This window comes from Saccoglossus kowalevskii, chromosome 17, assembly GCF_978046115.1.
Source record: "Saccoglossus kowalevskii chromosome 17, keSacKowa6.1, whole genome shotgun sequence".
In the NCBI taxonomy this organism is placed as follows: domain Eukaryota; kingdom Metazoa; phylum Hemichordata; class Enteropneusta; family Harrimaniidae; genus Saccoglossus; species Saccoglossus kowalevskii.
The window spans coordinates 15876010-15895120 of record NC_140657.1 but is presented as its reverse complement, the minus strand read 5'-3'; the positions used below and the strand labels follow the sequence as shown (position 1 = coordinate 15895120).

Here is a 19111-nt window from a genome sequence, read left to right as displayed (position 1 = left end):
ATCGCTATCGCCACACGAGACTCCAGCTTGTCTCCTATACAATTTTCCTTCCGCCCACTTAATTTTAATATTCATATGACCTTTGCACTGACATCGATAGCCAATCGCATTCGACCGCGGACGTCACTCTAAATAAACAACTGAATAAATTAATATACCATATTTGGAAGATAGCGGGTAAATTCAACGTTGTTGGTGTGTTCCTTCGGGTTCCGAAGTCGCACGAAACGAGTTCATGTTCCGTTATCTTTCGCAAGTAAAACAGGTCGATATGTATTAAACATGGCATTTGTTTTCTTGTTTTAACCCCCTTATTACGCAAGCTTCCGTCGAAGTGGTGTTTTTTTCGACGATTTGTGGCATGTTGCAAAACGAACGAAACATTGCGGCATTCTTAGCGGTGGATAAGGGATCGACTATGTCGTCACATTTATGTCTCGTTTGAAAGAGAATAAACAACCGCTCAGAAAAATATGTTGCTAATATTTAAGTGCGGTGCCTTGAAATCGCCTGCCCAACGTCCAAATTTCAAAAGGATGTTCGATTTGCAATGACGACCGTTCATATGTACTAGACGACGTTACTAATTACTACTAGGGTCGGTGTTTGCATTAAGAATTATAGAACAAAAGATCAGCAAAGCGGTGCTTTTGTCGGCGATTTTGTCAAAGGGATTATTGATAAAATGTTGCAAAACAGAATCGCGAGTTGGGTGAAAAATTGCGCCGGCGACACCCGAGAAACACCGTGTCACGGTGCATTCGTGCATCAGTACACCGAAGAAATACATACATATTGTTGCGGACGACTATTGTAGACTGTGTTCGTGTAGTCTTCGAGTTTGTGGACAGTTAAAGTCGTGTGTGAATTTATTCAAGCCAGGAAAAGCAGGAGGGATAACTTATGGAAATCGTCTTTCCAATTTGATCCAGTGCGACGTTGTGAAAGGAGCGACTCTGTCGTCTCATCTATGTCTAGTTTGTAAGAGAAAGATTGATAGCGCAGAAAAATCCGCCAATAATGTAAAACAGTGGCGTGAAATTGTCAGTCATTCTAATATCTCCCAACCTGTGAACGAAAGGGTTAAGCGTGCTGCCTTGAAATCGCCTGCCAAAACTAAAATGGCGCGTGTCATGTGACTTTGTTTACTAAAGATAGCGTGGGCGTTTGATTGACACTCAACTTATTAGTATTCCACCAATCACAGCTACATCTGCTTTCTGGATGTGCGCAGTCAAATTGTATAGGAGACAAGCTGGAGTCTCGTGTGGCGATAGCGATAACACCGGGACGAATGGTCTGGGGTAGGTGATTGTCGTTCGCCACACAAACCTAAACCACTGTCCCTCAACACCGTGAGGTGCCTACACGAACGCCAGAATGCTATGTTCTCAATGTTGTTACTTTGAGATGGATTGCGAACTTCCAACAAAGAAAACATGATCTTTAAGTACAAGATATAATTGAGGAATTCAATGACATAAAAATGCAAAAAACTATGAGTCACAGGCAAAAATGTATGCCACCAATAACAACCGGTGTCCGGTAGCGGCAGCTGACAAAATTGCAGTGCACCCGGGTAATTGCCATCTGTTTCAAAAAACACGGGACAACGCAGGATTCGACGACGATATATGGTATTGTAATTCTCCACTATGGGTAAATAAATTACAGGAGATGATGAAGATAATTTCGAAAGCTACAGATTTGTGACGAGTGTTCACCAACCACTGTATTAGAGCGACGGCGTGCAAAGTCTTTCGGCCGGAGTTGAGACAAGGCATATCATGTACGTGTCACAAAAACGATGCGAAAATCCGATTTTACACCATCAAACTTACCCCAGAACAATGACAAAACTTGTCAGTCATACTGTCACAAAACTTTGGTTATACCAAAGGTATCCAGGTCAGATGTTGGAACTGAGGTCGCTGTGCCGGTCGCCGTACATGATACACCGCGTCCCGCCGCGTCTCAAATTTCGGTCGAACCAAGTACCGCTGAACGTCAAATATCCACAGTTACAAGTAGTATGTTGAGTCACAAAACCGGTTTATTTCACAACTGTACTTTCAATGGGCAAATTACAGTCCAAATTGTACAAAAACCGGAATGAAAACGTGGAAAATCCGTTGTTTAAATGACCCAAACTGTACACGACCCTGTATTTCAAATCGCGTTGTGCGTCAGTAAAAGGTCAGAAAGGTCATCCTTTGTTATGCTAATTTGTGTGTTTACGCTGCTCTATTCAACGTGGATATGTTTCATTTTTATGTGGAATAAAAATTAGTTTGTATTCAATTTGAACTGTGTTGCGCATGTAATTTTTGTATGCATTCAGCGTACAACTACATACTATTCTTATAAATATTCATGTTCAAGGGCCATAATCATGATCTTTTAGTAGATGAAAGTATTAGTAAACTCTTTTTTTACAAGTTTTATCGAATTGTCAATATACTGGTATAATATAATAGCAATAACCCCCGCCGAAGTTGGGTATACCACTTGATATTGCACAATTCACTCCATATATGCACTCGCCTGCGGCTCGTGCATATATGTCGTGAATTGTGCAATATCTCGTGGTATACCCGCCTTCGGCGGGGGTTATTGCTTAATTTAACCATGGCTTGCATAAATTAAAACAGTCTCCCAACCAATCACAATGATGGCAGTAATACACTGGTATAATATAATATAAGGTTATTCCACGGATACATCATGGGAATGCCGAAATCCAAAAAGTTTAGAACAGAATCAGCGAACTTCTTTGTATGGAGTCTGGTCAAATCCTGGTGGCAGCCATGTTTGTTTTTATTATTAGAGGACGCTTACGCGCGTAATCATTCCATATTTGGAATTCGCATTTCCTAATATGGTAGTATGAAAACACCCCGTAAAATACCGCAAAATTACGGCTCGCTGTAACTTATGGCGTTACGGTGACAGATGTATAATAATTTATGATATTATTCCATATTTCAGTATGCCCCCACTGATATATTCAATCGGCGTGGTGAGTCCCTTACAACGCGTGTGAACAATATTGTTCACTTCTTTACACTAAAAACGAATGGTTGACGATTGTGGTTCTACGTGACGAACGTGGCGCTGCGTGGTGACTGTGGCGCTGCGTGGTGACTGTGGCGTTGCGTGGTGACTGTGGCACTGCTTCACTACTATGGCGCTACGTGGCTACTGTAGCGCTGCTTCGCTACTGTGGCGCTGCTTCGCTACTATGGCGCTTCGTGGAGATGAGATATGATATTTCGAACTGCAAAGCACAGGGCCATATGCCGATGGCAAGAGTGGTGGTTATTATTGGAAAATGTAAACATCACCGACGTTAAAGCGCGGTGGTCGTCGCGCAGCGCAGGGGGGGGGGGGAGAGTTGCATGACACGATTGGTTGAAATAATTGTCTTATTTGCATAAATTAATATTCATGAGCAATGAAAAACTCGTCTTTTCAGTAAAATTGTGCCAAAATGCTTTCCGATAGCATACATGTTAGTTCTAAACTGACTGATTCTATCGTTACGAGCTGAAAAAAATAATCGAAAAAATGATGTAAAGGTATTTTTTTTTACACGTTTTCGATCGGACTCCAGCTAACTGTTGAAAGTAAGCACAAGTTTTCTCTTTACCATGATCATAGCAAGTTACGAAATTAATGGAGGATGCAGAGGCACGTTTATATTTCACTCTAGTACTATTGCTCAAAATTGCTCAAAATATTTTCGGTGACTTTTATCAGTGACAAGTTACCTAATTAGTATGCATTTCGAGAAACCACAGTGTGTGTGCATGCGCAGTTTGAAATGGAACAGTTTTGAACGCAATAAAATCACGCGTAGAACTCGGGCTCCAGCAAGAAATTGTGGCGTCAAACTGGTTGTCGGTTGAATTGTTTTGCGATAGACATAATTTTGGACCCTGTATTTGTCTATAAAATGTTTCTAAGTTTTGTTGAGGATTATTCTGTAAAGAAATTGCTGAAAGTATTTCATCTGTTCGTAAACGGGACGTTGTTGCTTTGACGGTGGGCTACGAACGACTGACGTCGAAACGTTCCATTCATATCGGATGGCGCCCTCTCGTGCCAATCCCCCCCCCTGGCGCAGCGTGTGTTCGAATTTCATGTAAATAAACAATGTATTTTACACGTGCTGTATACGTCGCTATGAGTCCCATATCGAACAGGACGCGGCACGACGACTGCCACCCTTTAATTTACAGAAAGACGAACCCTTGTTCTCACCAGAAAAAAAGTACTGTGCCAGTAAATGACATAATAATCATGTGACCACTAAATGTCTGCTATATTTGTTTTACCTAATATAGTTCTGAGTTGAATCCTTCGACCTGTGCTGCAACATGGAACTCTAAAGAATCGCAGTTATTCGGGCGTTATAACAACAGTCAGCGGAGAATTGAGAAAATGGTCTTGGAAGAGGTTGGTGGAATAGTTTTTTTTTAGTCCAGGATGTACCAGCTACTAATTATCCTCCAGTAATTCTTGTTTACCGTAAAAAGCAGGGGGTCGTCACCTGCACATGCGCGGGAATTGAGTCCCAAGCGACGATAACAACGCACGCTAAAAACGCAAAGGCTCATGGGTAGACGCTTGTTTGTACACGCTATGGGAATCTGACGCATGCGCAGGTGACGACTCCCCCGCTTTAAAGGAAACATCAATCCAAATCATTTTCTCAATTTCTGACAACAGATTCTATGATGTCATACTTTACTCATAACCCTTTGTTTGAAAATCAAGATGGCTGACTACATAATACTGATGAAAAGTTGAATATCTAATATTGAATATCTTGTATGTTTTCCAGATATACAATAAAACTGAGGGTGATTATTGGTACAGGAATAAATACTGGATGAACGATACAGTAGACCAGTGTTGCTGGGAAGGTGTCGTATGTAACACCGAGGGGCTCGTTACAAAGCTTCTTCTGCAAGTAAATAACATGACTGGTGACGTGCCTGATGTGTCACGTTTTCAACTTTTAGATCGATTAGACCTGAACAGAAACAATTTGAAAGGTTCCTTAGCTGACATTCTCAACCCGAATATGACCTATCTGCAGAATATCACGCTCTCCTTTAATGACTTCTCAGGGACGCTAGACGACGTTCTTATCCAAAACATGCCACTTCACTTTGTACAATTGAGTATGAATACACAAATCAATGGAACGTTGCCAAGGGGGCTATGTGATAAGGTCAACTTGACAGTGCTCAGTGTCGGGGAAACTAACATCAGCGGTAGCATCCCTGATTGTCTGGGTTACAACACACCCCGATTAAGATTTGTGGACTTTGAGTACACACGCATGCGCAGTCGATTTCCTGAATCTCTCACCTATTTGCAAGAATTACAATCGATGCACATTTCCGAGATGGGACTGTATGGCGACTTTCCGAGCACGTTCGGTTATAACTACAGTATAGTGGTTGACTTTGTTGCCGCCAACAACGAGCTAACGGGAGAAATCCCAGAAGGCATAAAATATATGACTGGACTAGAACGACTGGACATTTCATATAACAAATTGTCAGGTTGTTTGCCGACTGAACTGGTGGAGCTTCCTCTTCTCACTCGTGTTGTAGTTAAAGGAAACAGTTTCACTAGTTTGCCGCCGGGGGCGTCTTTCACTGGTGGAAATCTCCATCTGTTAGATTTATCCGAGAATCCATACCTCCGCGTAGATTTTTCGGTCGTGATGCACTTAATACAAAATTCCACAGCCCTTAACTGGTTGAACATTTCTCACACGGGCATCCACGGACCGCTAGACCGAAAACTTTATAATTTCGAATATCTAAACTGCATTGATCTAAGCCACAATTATATTACAGGGAGAATACCGGATACGAGAGTTGACATGCCATTTTTAACAATTTTCGATCTTTCATTTAACCGATTAACCGGCAGTGTGCCGGGTACATACGTAATCCTATCTACTCTGCGATTTCTAGATGTTCACGGAAATAATAAAATGCGTAGCTTTTCGCCGCGGGTTCATCATGACGATGGACTCTTTGTATTCGACATGGACCAAATGATGACCATCCCGAACAAAAATTACTCGTGTCCCAGTGTTCGAATGAAGAAACGAAACTACGGAGTGTGTAACGTTATACTCGATCCAGTTTATTATTTTTACGATCACTGCACTTGCAATGAGCATTTCTATGGTAACGCAGGCTACTGTGAACCCTGCTTGCCACACGGCACATGCAAAGGCAAACAGGTAAACGCCACTATGGAATGGAAAACTAATTTCTGGCCTGCACCTTCACTGGAAAACGTCACAACGATAGAAGAATGCATCACAACACAGACGGAAAGCCCGGCTTGCAATTCGAATGGGAACTGTACATGCTGGCTGGGTGTTGACGCTGCCACGGGTCGCCATGTTACTAAATGCGATTCGTCCTGCGTTTGCCAGGAAAACCACAAAGGGAGGCTGTGCTTAGAGTGTGAAAACAGTAGCTTCTATCTGGATGGGCACTCCTGCCGACCGTGCTATGACGGACAAAATAAGACGTACAAAGCATTGATAGTAATCACATCTGTGACTGTATTCTTAGTCTTGTTGGCGTGGTTTCTCCGTTGGCGATATGGGCGACAACGATTTGAACACGTTTTACTCACAACTGCGCTTCAAATAGCTGCCTTGGCCGCTAATTTAATACTCTGCGCAGTTGGACGAGCACCTTTCTGGGGATTTCAGTTGACTTTGATTGTCGTCGTTGGTAATTTATCTGGGATTGCCGGAAACGCCCAAGGTATTCTTAACGGGTTTGTTTTTTATATACAGTTATTGGAAGCCATTTTACGTACATATCCTGTCGCACCGTTCGAAGTTTACAAAGCTCTAATTTTTGTCAAAGAATCTTTCAATTTTCAATTTCAAAGCATGGCATGCCTTATACCTCTAATGTTCAAACCTCCTTTCCACCTCTTAATGACAATTTCCGTACCCGTTATGTGCATTGCTGCTATTGGTGTACTGATTGCTATCGGAGCTGGTTGGAATTATTACAGAATTAGACGTTTCATCGCCGACCCAGCCAATGCTCAATTATTGCAACCGAATGCCGGGTTAGACTGGCGCCCATTCGAGAATTTTTGCTACAAATGTGGGGGTGTGGCTATTTTTCTTTTAAACGTGATGTACTTTCCGATTGTTAAGCAATCGTTGATGGCGCTTACAATCTGCGATGTGGATAAAGCAACCGGGAAGTTGTACATGCACAACTATCCTACCATACCGTGTGAAGGTGTTCTTTGGATAGAAATATTTCTAACTTCCATATGCGCGCTTGTAATATACGGAATTATCATGCCTGTGTGCTTTGGTGTTTTACTTGCCAAATACATGCCAACTCGGCGTCGCATTCAACTCTCAAACATACAAACCCCCGAAATGTTGAGACGTCTGGAAAACATACAAAGCTTTCTGGGAAAGTTTTTCAGGCCATATAAGGATATGTTCGAGTACGTGGAGATCGGGTATTTGTTCCGTAAGCTGTGTCTCGCCATACTCTTATCGTGTATACCCCGTGGCACAGTCATGCAACCATTTGCCGTTGCTGCAGTTTTCGCAATCGCGTTACAACTTCAGCTTCGTTACCGACCATACCAAGGCGATCTTGAAAACCGTCTCGAAGAATTCGCCCTTTGGATTTTGCTTTTCACCTCATCTTGCGCAGGGTTTCTTTACTTGGCAAGCGTCGATTTATATAACATACCCTTTGCGGAGTTTGTCATATTCTCCTTCGTTGCACTCAACCTCCTCGTATTTTTCGCCTATGTCATCGCACTGATTGCCCGGCTTTGTAAGTTTTGTGAACGAGAGCGCCCTCAGGCGGAGGTGGTCGATATTCAACATGAACAGCCAGGACCGCCATGAAGAGAAAAATGGCGCTGGGCATGCGTAATAACGATAGAATTCATCGTTTCACTGACAACAATCGTGAACTTGATCAAAATAGGGGCATTAAATACCAGTGAAAATCAGTGGTTTTACAATATGAGTAATGACTCGTTGTGGTTTATGGTGATTTCAGTCTCGGATGTTATGACGTAAGAAACCGATAACAACTTCTCTGTATTGAGATGCAAGATTCACACAAAATATGTTCAAAAGATTATACAAATTCTTTTTTTGGAACTCCGTGAACACTATTTTAGAAACATATGAACGCCACAGTATTCGATAGCTTGCACCAATCAGTGTGTACTTACAATTACAAGGAAGTGTACATCTGTTCCTAAAACATGCACTGATTGGTCATTCGCTTTTATGACGTTTGTTCGTGCCTGTTCAAATACTCAATTACAGGCCTTGTCGGTGTGGAATTAGGAGAAATACTCTGGCGGGCAAGAATGACGAGTTCACCGGGGTCATCACCGGCTTAAAATCCCGGGTTCACTCTATATGCTGTTACTACCCCATGTGCGTTCCAAATTTAGCGGGAAAGCGGGGTGTTTTTCACCTTCTAGAGCGGGCCCGCGCGAGAGGCAAATATACCCCCTTCAAAATGCTAGTGTCTGCAATAGGCCCCCAGGAATAAACTCGCAGGGTGGCTGCGCCCGCCGTAGGCCCTCTCTTGCAACAACCACTCTAATACACCGCCATAGGCGTGCCCATAGCCCCGACTAGGCCGCAAACGTCCGCCTGAACTTTACCCGCCACTTCCAACACGAGCATACGGAGAAGGCTTATTGTAATCGAAGAAACGAAACGAAACAGGATAACACACCCAATAAAAATTGAACTGTATTCAGTGAATATGGGTTTTATATGCGCAATATTTACAAAATATTTGCCGAAAATAATAATAATTAATACGTATATGGCTCGTTTCGCTAATTACAGATAATCAAAAATCTGTAATCAGGGAATACACGTACATTATTAACAGCCGTCGGTTGAAACTCAACTAGTATATTCACCTTTCAGTAGTGTATATATAACAACATAAAACATATTCAAAAATCTGTAATGAGCCTAAGCAAAACAAGGGTGTGACACGTACAATATTCACAATTGTCTGTCATGCTCGGACATTGCTTCTTCGGACATGGGTGTCATATTCTTCCTTTTTGATCCCTTCCTTCTCTTCATTTCTAATAATAATTCTGATAATAATTTCAAGGAGCGCTAACTTTTGGATGTGTCACACACGGTGTACTAATATAGAATGATCACAAGGACAGGGCGTGCGTGCGTTGTTTCCGTTGCTAAGTAGGCCAACTTATGCAAATTAGGTCAATATTTATTGTTTGCGCACTAAGGCGATTATCCAGAAATCAAAGTGAGCGGTCCGCTGTTATAAACACATATCCTAACTTTTTGTTGTTGAAAAAAACACTTTTTTGGGTGTACTGGTTACTATTTTGAGTGGGAAACACATCCATTGCATGCAGATAGACAAATGCCACCAAACTAGACAATAAACAACAAATGTATAAAATAGTGACTTTTAAGTTTACTACAAGCGGGTTGTAAGAAGTAATGTGTATTTATTTCGCAGTCACAGATAGCAAGTATACAAACACATATTCATATACAGAGGCAATCTGCAAGTCACAAATATGTGTTTCTTGGCTGTGCCGGTGAGGGCGAGACGGATTCCACCAGTCGGAATTATTTGGCGTGTGCACCACTATTTCACAATTACCAGTATGGGTTTTCACTTATTTATAGTAACAAAACTACTCATCCCGACTGTAACCTGTCCGTATAGGGCGCACCATGGGCTTCCAATGTAAATATGCAGCTAAGACTAATGTTTGCCACCGTTACCAGACAATTAAAGTCTTTGAAGTGTTTTTGTATGAGCTGTACACAAATATAGTATAGTATATTTTATTTGGCACGAAATAATGCATTGAATTACATTATCTATGATCAATAAACATACAACAAAAAACAATAAACATCAATATATAAAATGTTCGTTTAGTGTTTGTATAGACCATGGAGGTAATACTTCCATGCATAAACTGAGCATGGAGCTAACACAATATCTTTTTTTTTGCCATAGATGGGGAAAACACACACAATTTGGTTTGTTTTGAAAATATAAATAATATATTATCAGTTGAAATGAGTGTATCTTAAGTTATGTTTCAACTTCGATATGTGTGTATCTTGAATGAACTTTTTTGTCTGTAAAATTCGATAATCTGATTAATCTAAATAAATATATGCTATATAAATATTATTATACATGTGATTGGAGTCCATCTTCCCTCCCACGATCGTGTCAGTCTTTTGAGGTTTTCAGTCAAAAGAATCAATGTTTTTATCCAATCGATTTTGTTTTCTAGTCCCACCCTCTACTACGTGCGACACTATAATACCACACGGAGTCACCCAATTTGACTGAATAAACAGGTTTTCCTCTAATATATGCACGTGTTCTTGTGAACAAATAATCTGAAAACAAAAAATATATGTATCACGTGTGCAACAATTTTGTCATTACGTTCATCCTTAAAAATAAATAGACATTAATTAAATATATAAACAATATTATTCATATGAATATTCTATGAATTATGATCATCATAATTATCCATTTTATAATTATATGCTTTTGTCACTACATATTACCAAGGTGAGTCATTTTTACGAGTTTATAAACAACATCATACAATACAACAACAATTACTACATAAGGAAAGACAAGGAATATGGCGATCTGTTTTAATGTTTAATAAGACCATTAACTGAAATTGTTGCAATGTTTAATCAAACATTATATTTACACAAAATTAAAGCGGGGGAGTCGTCACCTACGCATGCGTCAGGTGATCATATCGCGTCCGAACAAGCGTCTACCCATGAGCCTTTCCGTTCTTAGCGTGTGTTGTTATCATCGCTTGGGACTCAATTCCCACGCGTGCGCAGGTGACGACCCTCCCACTTTAATATGGTGTAAAATATTACAATGTATATGCCATTCAAATTAATAGCACACAGAAAGTCTGAGCTGTCGAATTATTTTTTGTTGGAAAACTTATTTTTTTTTATCTGTATGCAAATACCATACGCAAACATCATGTGACATAATAATAGCCTGACGTGAAAGTGTGAGTGGCGCCCTCGCCGGACGAAGGGCATCAGACCCCGCTCACTGTGTTGGGTTGGAGCACCCATGGAGGTAAAAATCTCCATGGAGCACCGCGGACAGCGCAACTCACTCTACTTTGCCAGGCTAAGGCTGTAACTACTCATTTGGCAAGGATAGGTAATTTTGACTTTCACACAACAGTTCTAAAAAACACAGCTGATCGAATACAAAAGTACAGTTTATATTTCAATTTAATGGTTTATTACAGTTGAAAGGATTGATTGTTGTCACCAATGAAAACAATTGCTTTATTATTGAGGAGTAATGATTATTCCAAGAACGTCCAAGTCACGTAACGCCCTCTACCGATACCGAAAAGAATTACGTATTATTTGTCGGAAGGGGCGCACTCACACTATATTGTGAAAGTGTCTTTGAAATTTATAATTTAAGTATAAAAGATATTTTAACCCCTAACCTGAGCCCTAAACCTAATACTCCCGCTCTTCCCAATGTAATTTCAGTATAAACGATATTTCAATCCCTAACCTGAGCCCTAAACCTAATACTCCCGCTCTTCCAAATGTAATTTCAGTATAAACGATATTTCAATCCCTAACCTGAACCCTAAACCTTATACTCCAGCTCTTCCAAATGTAATTTCAGTATAAACGATATTTCAATCCCTAACCTGAGCCCTAAACCTAATACTCCCGCTCTTCCCAATGTAATTTCAGTATAAACGATACTTCAATCCCTAACCTGAACCCTAAACCTTATACTCCAACTCTTTCCAATGTAATTTCAGTATAAACGATATTTCAATCCTTAACCTGAACCCTAAACCTTATACTCCAACTCTTTCCAATGTAATTTCAGTATAAACGATATTTCAATCCTTAACCTGAACCCTAAACCTTATACTCCAACTCTTTCCAATGTAATTGTATATACCCCTTCAAATAACTATATATACCGAAGAGGGACGTGTACAATTAACACTGGGCGAGGAACTCTTACCCAAACTTTTGTGAACAATTACGAGCTGGATTAATAAAATGTTAGTGTTTATCGTATGTTAGGAAGGTTTTGATGACATACGGCGGGGACAACTTTAAGTTTGAAATTTGTTCATTGTTTTTATGTTTATGACACACCTTGAATACCAGCATTGGACATGGAGATAGTTTTCCAGCTCAAAGTCTTCTTTAAATTGCCTATGTGTTTCACTGTTATTGCCATTACTGTATGTACACATTCTTTGCTGTGGTTTAGTTTAACTTATTTACGTCGATCAGATGAGATTAAATGTTTCATAATTCCAGGTTTTATTCTAGTGTAGTAAGTTCAAGCTTTTTAACACATGAACACATGACACCTGCGTTTTTCATTCCTTTGCAATCTATTATTTAAAGGGCGGTAGTCGTCGCGATGCGCATGTGCGACATTGGTGTCAATGAGCATTGATTTTTCTACAACCCAATGTATGAGGTTTGACCTGGACGCGACTTGCACTAATTACCACCGGTGACTCCTTCAATACCTTCCAATCACCTAAAAATACCCAATTAATAAAGCTTAGCAACGTCTCAGTTTGTACTCGTTGATCTGCGCAGTCAAAGTCGCCATCTTTGTTTATATGAGACCCATATATCTCGCGCATGCGTAGAGCGACGACTACCGCCCTTTAATGAGAGACTTTTAATCTAACGTATGTTTTCGTATGGTTCTGTCGGTGAGTTCCACTCGTGCTTTGCTTACACTCAGACGACTTATAGTCCCATTTGCCTTTGGCCAATAAATAAATAATTTTGCATAGAATCAAGTACCAAGTGCGGAATATGTTATAGCATGTCGTGTACGCTAAAGTCCTACCTTCAAAACTCTGAATTAAAAATATATGGTAAAAGAACTAAGTTTTCTACAAAACGACCCCGAAAATTGAAACAAAAATGCGTATTTTGAGTAGTTTACAATTGGTTTCTATGGCAATAACATTCCATCATATCTCAAAATTTGTTTCGTGACCTATGCTGACAAAATATATGTAGTGTTATATTTGGCTGTCACAAAAAGGGGGAATTTTGAATATTAGTATATTAAAGTTATTCATAGAATAATGTCTTTACATAGATTCTTGTGAAAAATGTTCCAAGATAGCTGTTTTGGATTATTATGCATATATTATCTTGAAATCACATCTTTTGTTTTCGCAAAAACTATAAACATAAATGCCCCGCATGTATTATGTTAATATGTCAATATTTGACGTCATCTTACTTTTACCCGCACTGCATGCGCACCTATCTTTAGTTTTGTCGTAGTTGGTACATGTTTAGTTTGTAAGTTGGTATTGGGTGAGTTGGTACCGGGCTAGACTGGCGCAGTCGGGGCGATTAATTTGTTTTTGTTTAAATAAAATAACAAATTTCGCGAAATGGAGGTGTTAGCGCGAAATCCCCTGTAACTGCAAAATCACCGGGCTAGCAAACCAACTTTGGGACAAATATACTCGTTGGATAAACCAGCTCCCTGGATAAACCTGTGGAACGAATCGACTAGGGGCGAATATGACATCGACCGCCCGTCCAACTTTCCAGAGTGCCGGTGTTTTTATGGTGCCGATGTATTCATATATAATATTTAGGACGTAATGCAGCTGCTATAATTGATAAAAATACAATAAGATTCAATTGAGGTATTGAAGAAACCTTGGATTGACCTATAACCTCCCAGTTCACCCTGGGAAAACCCTTTCGATCATAATATTTGGTCACGTGACTTGTACTTCTGAATTAAACATGGCGGTGTTGTGAGCGAGAGGGCAGCCTGTTGTCCGACAGCGACTAAAACGCCACGTTTTTACTGCGACACTCGCTACGAAGCTCCAAAGAGGCGACGTTTTTCAGCCTCGTGGAGGAATCTCCACAGCTCGCTTGTAACTAGGGAAACATTATAATGGGAAAAGGATCGAGTAAGCTCAGTGCCAGCGAGATGAAGGAACTACAACAATGCACTTATTGTAAGTCTTTTGCTTTGACATTTGAAATCGCCGATGTCATATATTACGTGATTTTCTTATTTTTAATATATGTTTTAGATATACACAATACAGCGACATTACCGCGGCTAATATGGCTTATTGCGTTTAATTTTGACAATTTATTATAAAAAGTGGTCGAAATGTTCGTGAAAACGTACTTTTTCGATTTCTAACGTTTTTTGTGTTACTGTACAGTGCGTATATCCACAGTCCATAGAGGCACTGTGGTGTATCTAACATTGACAGTTCCGTGTCTCCTGCCCTGCTTTTATTAAAAACCAGTGGATAAAGCAAAAAATCATTAGCCACTACATGTGTATGTCATACATGGAATCCGGGAAGGGAAAGCGTAAGATAATTCAGTTTCTTGCAACCACATGACGTTGCAAAAATTAGTTGCCAAATATTTGTTTAATTCTCATGTGTTGTTATCGGCGAAACTTCATTTTAAAGGTATCAGATTGTGTGATGTGCTGAAACATTGCATTTAATGTAGTTTACCTAACTCTAAAAAATAAAAAAAAAACTTGATTAATACTGATAAATGATTTATTAGTCTAAAATATTGAGTCTATTAATCATTTAATGGATAGTATATTATAAAATTCGATTTTGGGTGTTGATGTAGAATAGGGGTGCGTAGTAATCTCTCGAAAATAGGATTTTGGCAATAAAATCAATACATACCAAATACTGATGAATAAACTTCACATTGAACACAAACAGGATACATGATATTACTATTTATCGATAAAATAAAATTACCGAACATACTTTCAACAATCACTCTCGATTGCATTGAATGCAAAATGGCAAAAATGATGGTGAAGCTCTTACGACAAGATTGTGTAATTACTAAAATGTTTTGTTGTTTGTTCAATGCTCAACACGTATTACAAATTAGTAAATTATGGTTAGGCTTGTGGAACACTGTTGAGAATTTATTTTTTATTTTATTTCTATGTTGTACTGAAATTATCAAAAAGCAACATACCATGATGTCATAGTTTGTTTTGCATGTACGCCAGAAAATGTGCGTCGTATTGTGATCCTGTGTTTACTAATTGGCTAATTATAACAGTAGGGTAAAACTAACCTGTCTCACGACGGTCTAATCCCAGCTCACGTTCCCTGTTGGTGGGTGAACAATCCAACGCTTGGCGAATTCTGTTTTTTTCTAAAAATTATTAAGATCATTCTGAAGTTTAGTTATCAAGAAAGTATTTGGTATGTACAATTTGTATCACAAAAATCCTATTTTCAAGAGATTACAACACACCCATATTCTACACCATTGACAGATTGGAATGATATTGTGTTAGCGATTGAAATCAAAATGGCTCTATAAACATCACATCATATATAACAAATCTAATCCTGTTATCTGCGCTGCGGTTGGGAATTCCAAAATCAAATTGTGTCTTACAAGCAACCAATTATATATATTTGGCATTTAAACTCCTAAAGCCTGTAGTGCATTACCATACGTGGTGCATTATATTGTCTACGCATGTCTATTTAGAAATTAGTAGTGAAATTAGTAGTGCTGACATGGTCACATAATTCTTGCAATGTATGTGTGTGTGAGTTTAAAATTAATTGAATAAACCATGGTCGATTAACCAAAATGGTCAACTACTGTAAAATACTTTATTTTAGCTGGAATTAATTTTCGCTGAAAAGGTTTTTTGGTGTTTTTTGTGGAATGTATTTTCACTGATTTTTGATGAGTTGAATGTAAAATATGGGGAAAAAAGTGTATTCACTGGATTTTATTTTCACTGAATCACATCTTCAGCGAAAATAGCGAAAATAAATTCCAAGCGGAAATAAAGTATTTTACAGTATTCACAGAATGAGTTTCATCAAATAGCTTAGCATACAGTTGTGATGTGGCACTCAGTTTTTCTTGTGTTTGCTTGGTATTGTTTACTCAAGATATTGTTTGTTAACTTCCTTCACTCAAGTGAGTTCCCAGAATGTATGACTATTGTGATACAAATCTGTTTTTGTTATACAACCTCTTGATTTTGGATTTTATTAATTAATCATTGTTGCAAGTATTTTTTTCAACCTTGCTCCAAATAAAGGCCAAATGACATACTGCTTGTCAATAAACAGACCTATACAAATATATCATATTCTTAATTGTCCACATTTTGTTTCAGTAACATGTTGCTAGAAAAGACTCATTCAAAATCAAATTTTTGGGACTGCCTGAGGCAGAATATGACTGCCCAAGAGCTGAAAACACATATACAAAGTTTGTGCTTGACATACTTCATGTCAATAAATGTCCCTACTTGGATAGATCATAATCTTAAGTGCCTGACTGTTTAAATAGGTTTTGGTTCAGTAAGATGTTACTAAAAATTCAGAATAAAATTTTGAGGACTAACATAAATCATAACACCAGTGCATTGTCTCAGACTCAATGATTATTTCTTTTTTTCTCCCAGTTCAACAGCATCGTGCCTTGTAAAGAAACAACAACACAAGCACGACAACAAAATCTTTTTCAGCCATGTTGTTTTCATAGTATTTGAGGGCTCTGATCCAACTGAATTGAACTCAGGCAGATCTTGGCTCTCGTTCGGCCCGGATTGTGTAAACATATTGGGGATAATTTCCTGTTAATTGGTAGAAGGCTCAGTCGTTCGGCTTTGATAGAATGCAGCCATGTAAATGTAGCTTATGATTGCCCAAGAGCTAAAAGCACATAATACAAAGTTACAAATAATACAAAGTTTGTACTTGTCCCTATATGGATAGATCATAATCTTAAGTGCCTGACTGTTCAAATACGTTTTGTTTCAGTAACATGTTGCTAAAAATACACATTCAGAATACAATTTTGGGAACTGTCTAAAGCAGAATATGATTGCCCAAGAGCTAAAAACACATATACAAAGTTTGCGCTTGACATACTTTATGTCAATAAATGTCCCTATATGGATAGATCATAATCTTAAGTGCCTGACTGTTTAAATATGTTTTGTTTCAGTAACATGTTGCTAAAAAGACACATTCAGAATACAATTTTGGGAACTGTCTAAAGCAGAATATGATTGCCCAAAAGCTAAAAACACATATACAAAGTTTGCGCTTGACATACTTTATGTCAATACTTTATGACATACTTTATGCCAATGAAATGTTGTACACTAGTCCTTTAAGCACAGCAGTTTTGCCATGCTTGGCCAATGAAATACAGTGTTTTATCCAGGTCCTTTATGCACAACAGTTTTTCCATGCTTGGCCAATGAAATACAGTGTTTTATCCAGGTCCTTCATGCACAACAGTTTTGCCATGCTTGGCCAATGAAATGCAGTGTTCTACACTAGTCCTTTAAGCACAGCAGTTTTATGATGCTTGGCCAATGAAATACAGTGTTCTATCCAGGTCCTTTAAGCACAGCAGTTTTATGATACCTGGCCAATGAAATACAGTGTTTTATCCAGGTCCTTTAAGCACAGCAGTTTTATGATGCTTGGCCAATGAAATACAGTGTTCTATCCAGGTCCTTTAAGCACAGCAGTTTTATGATACCTGGCCAATGAAATACAGTGTTTTATCCAGGTCCTTTATGCACAACAGTTGTATGATGCTTGGCCAATGAAATACAGTGTTCTATCCAGGTCCTTTAAGCACAGCAGTTTTATGATGCTTGGCCAATGAAAGACAGTGTACTATCCAGGTCTTTCAAGCACAGCAGTTTTATCATGCTTGACCAATGAAATACAGTGTTCTATCCAGGTCCTTTAAGCACAGCAGTTTTGCCATGCTTGGCCAATGAAATACAGTGTTTTATCGAGGTCCTTTATGCACAACAGTTTTGCCATGCTTGGCCACTTAAATACTGAAATTTTACATTACATTAAAAAGAGTAATTTATTATTGTCTGCTTTTCAAAATCAAAGTAAATAGCATTATCATAGGTGTCAACTAAACTGGTATTTTAAATGTTGACTTAGCTGGTATATCAGTCTGCCATTTCAAAACCTGCTAGTTTTTCCTAAAATTCCACTCACGAAGCTTTCTGGTATCATATTAGTAAAATATTTTGAAATAAAAGCAAGCTGCTTCCTGGAAACAAATTGTTTTTCAAATTAGAGCTGATCACATTCGTCGGTGCCGATAATATACATGACTAGCACCTTTATACAAATTCTAATGGTGATGTAAAACACTTGGTATCCTTACATGGAACTTTTGAATTATTATGTACCACACACAACAAAATAATGTTTATTGTTACACAGTAATACATGTATATCAGATAGATATGCAGATGAGCTATGGCTACTAATACATTTGGTTAGGGAGCTCTTTTGACTATCTTTCTCATTGGACTCCTTAGTTCATTTGTAATTGAATTTAATCTTTTACAGATATCATTGAAATGAGTCATTGAACCCAATTTTGCGCCTCAAATTGTCTCATACATGATTTGCTCAGACTATATTTGTCTGAAAAGGTTACTTTTATTTCTAGTACTGAATTTTATTTTTCATTTTTATACTGCCTTGCAATGTAATTATCTTTTTTCACATATTGTTTAATGAATCTCTATACAAAAAATTTAGAAAAAAAATGGTAACGTTCAACCAAAAACATTAGAAATTACAAGGACAGACTGCAGCAAACATCAAAGGTACATGTAATACACTTTCTAAAACTTTTGTATGGCAGGGTTATATTTTTCTCTGTGAAAACTTCCCAGCAACACCAGCTGACAATGTGTCTCGACACCAAATACATTAAAATTACTCCAAAAATATTTCAATGGTGATAGATACACTGATAAAATGGTGCAGAAACCTTCTGATACGGCGTTTCCAGGTCGATCGCCTGTGTGTGCTCCCTCTTGTTCATTTTTTCTAGAAAAACCTCTGGTATGGCACAAATGGATGTCACAATAGCTGCTCATAGCATTAATACCTGTAGTCATCCATCAAT

The 19111-nt window shown here is 38.7% G+C and overlaps 2 protein-coding genes across 2 annotated transcripts in view; both read left to right on the top strand.

Moving 5' to 3' along the window:
- The first annotated feature begins 5149 nt into the window (after positions 1-5149).
- LOC102808147 (uncharacterized) lies at positions 5150-7936 on the top strand. Its single transcript, XM_006819098.3, has one exon. It carries the CDS (start codon positions 5165-5167, stop codon positions 7934-7936), a length of 2772 nt encoding a protein of 923 aa, XP_006819161.3. The 5' UTR covers positions 5150-5164.
- Positions 7937-13879: 5943 nt separating this feature from the next.
- LOC100374128 (neuronal calcium sensor 1-like) overlaps positions 13880-19111 on the top strand; it is a 59229-nt gene continuing 53997 nt past the window's right edge. Inside the window, exon 1 of the mRNA XM_006819089.2 lies at positions 13880-14130. Within this exon, the coding sequence (XP_006819152.1) occupies positions 14067-14130 (64 nt within the window). The 5' untranslated portion in view covers positions 13880-14066. The remainder of the gene's footprint in view (positions 14131-19111) is intronic.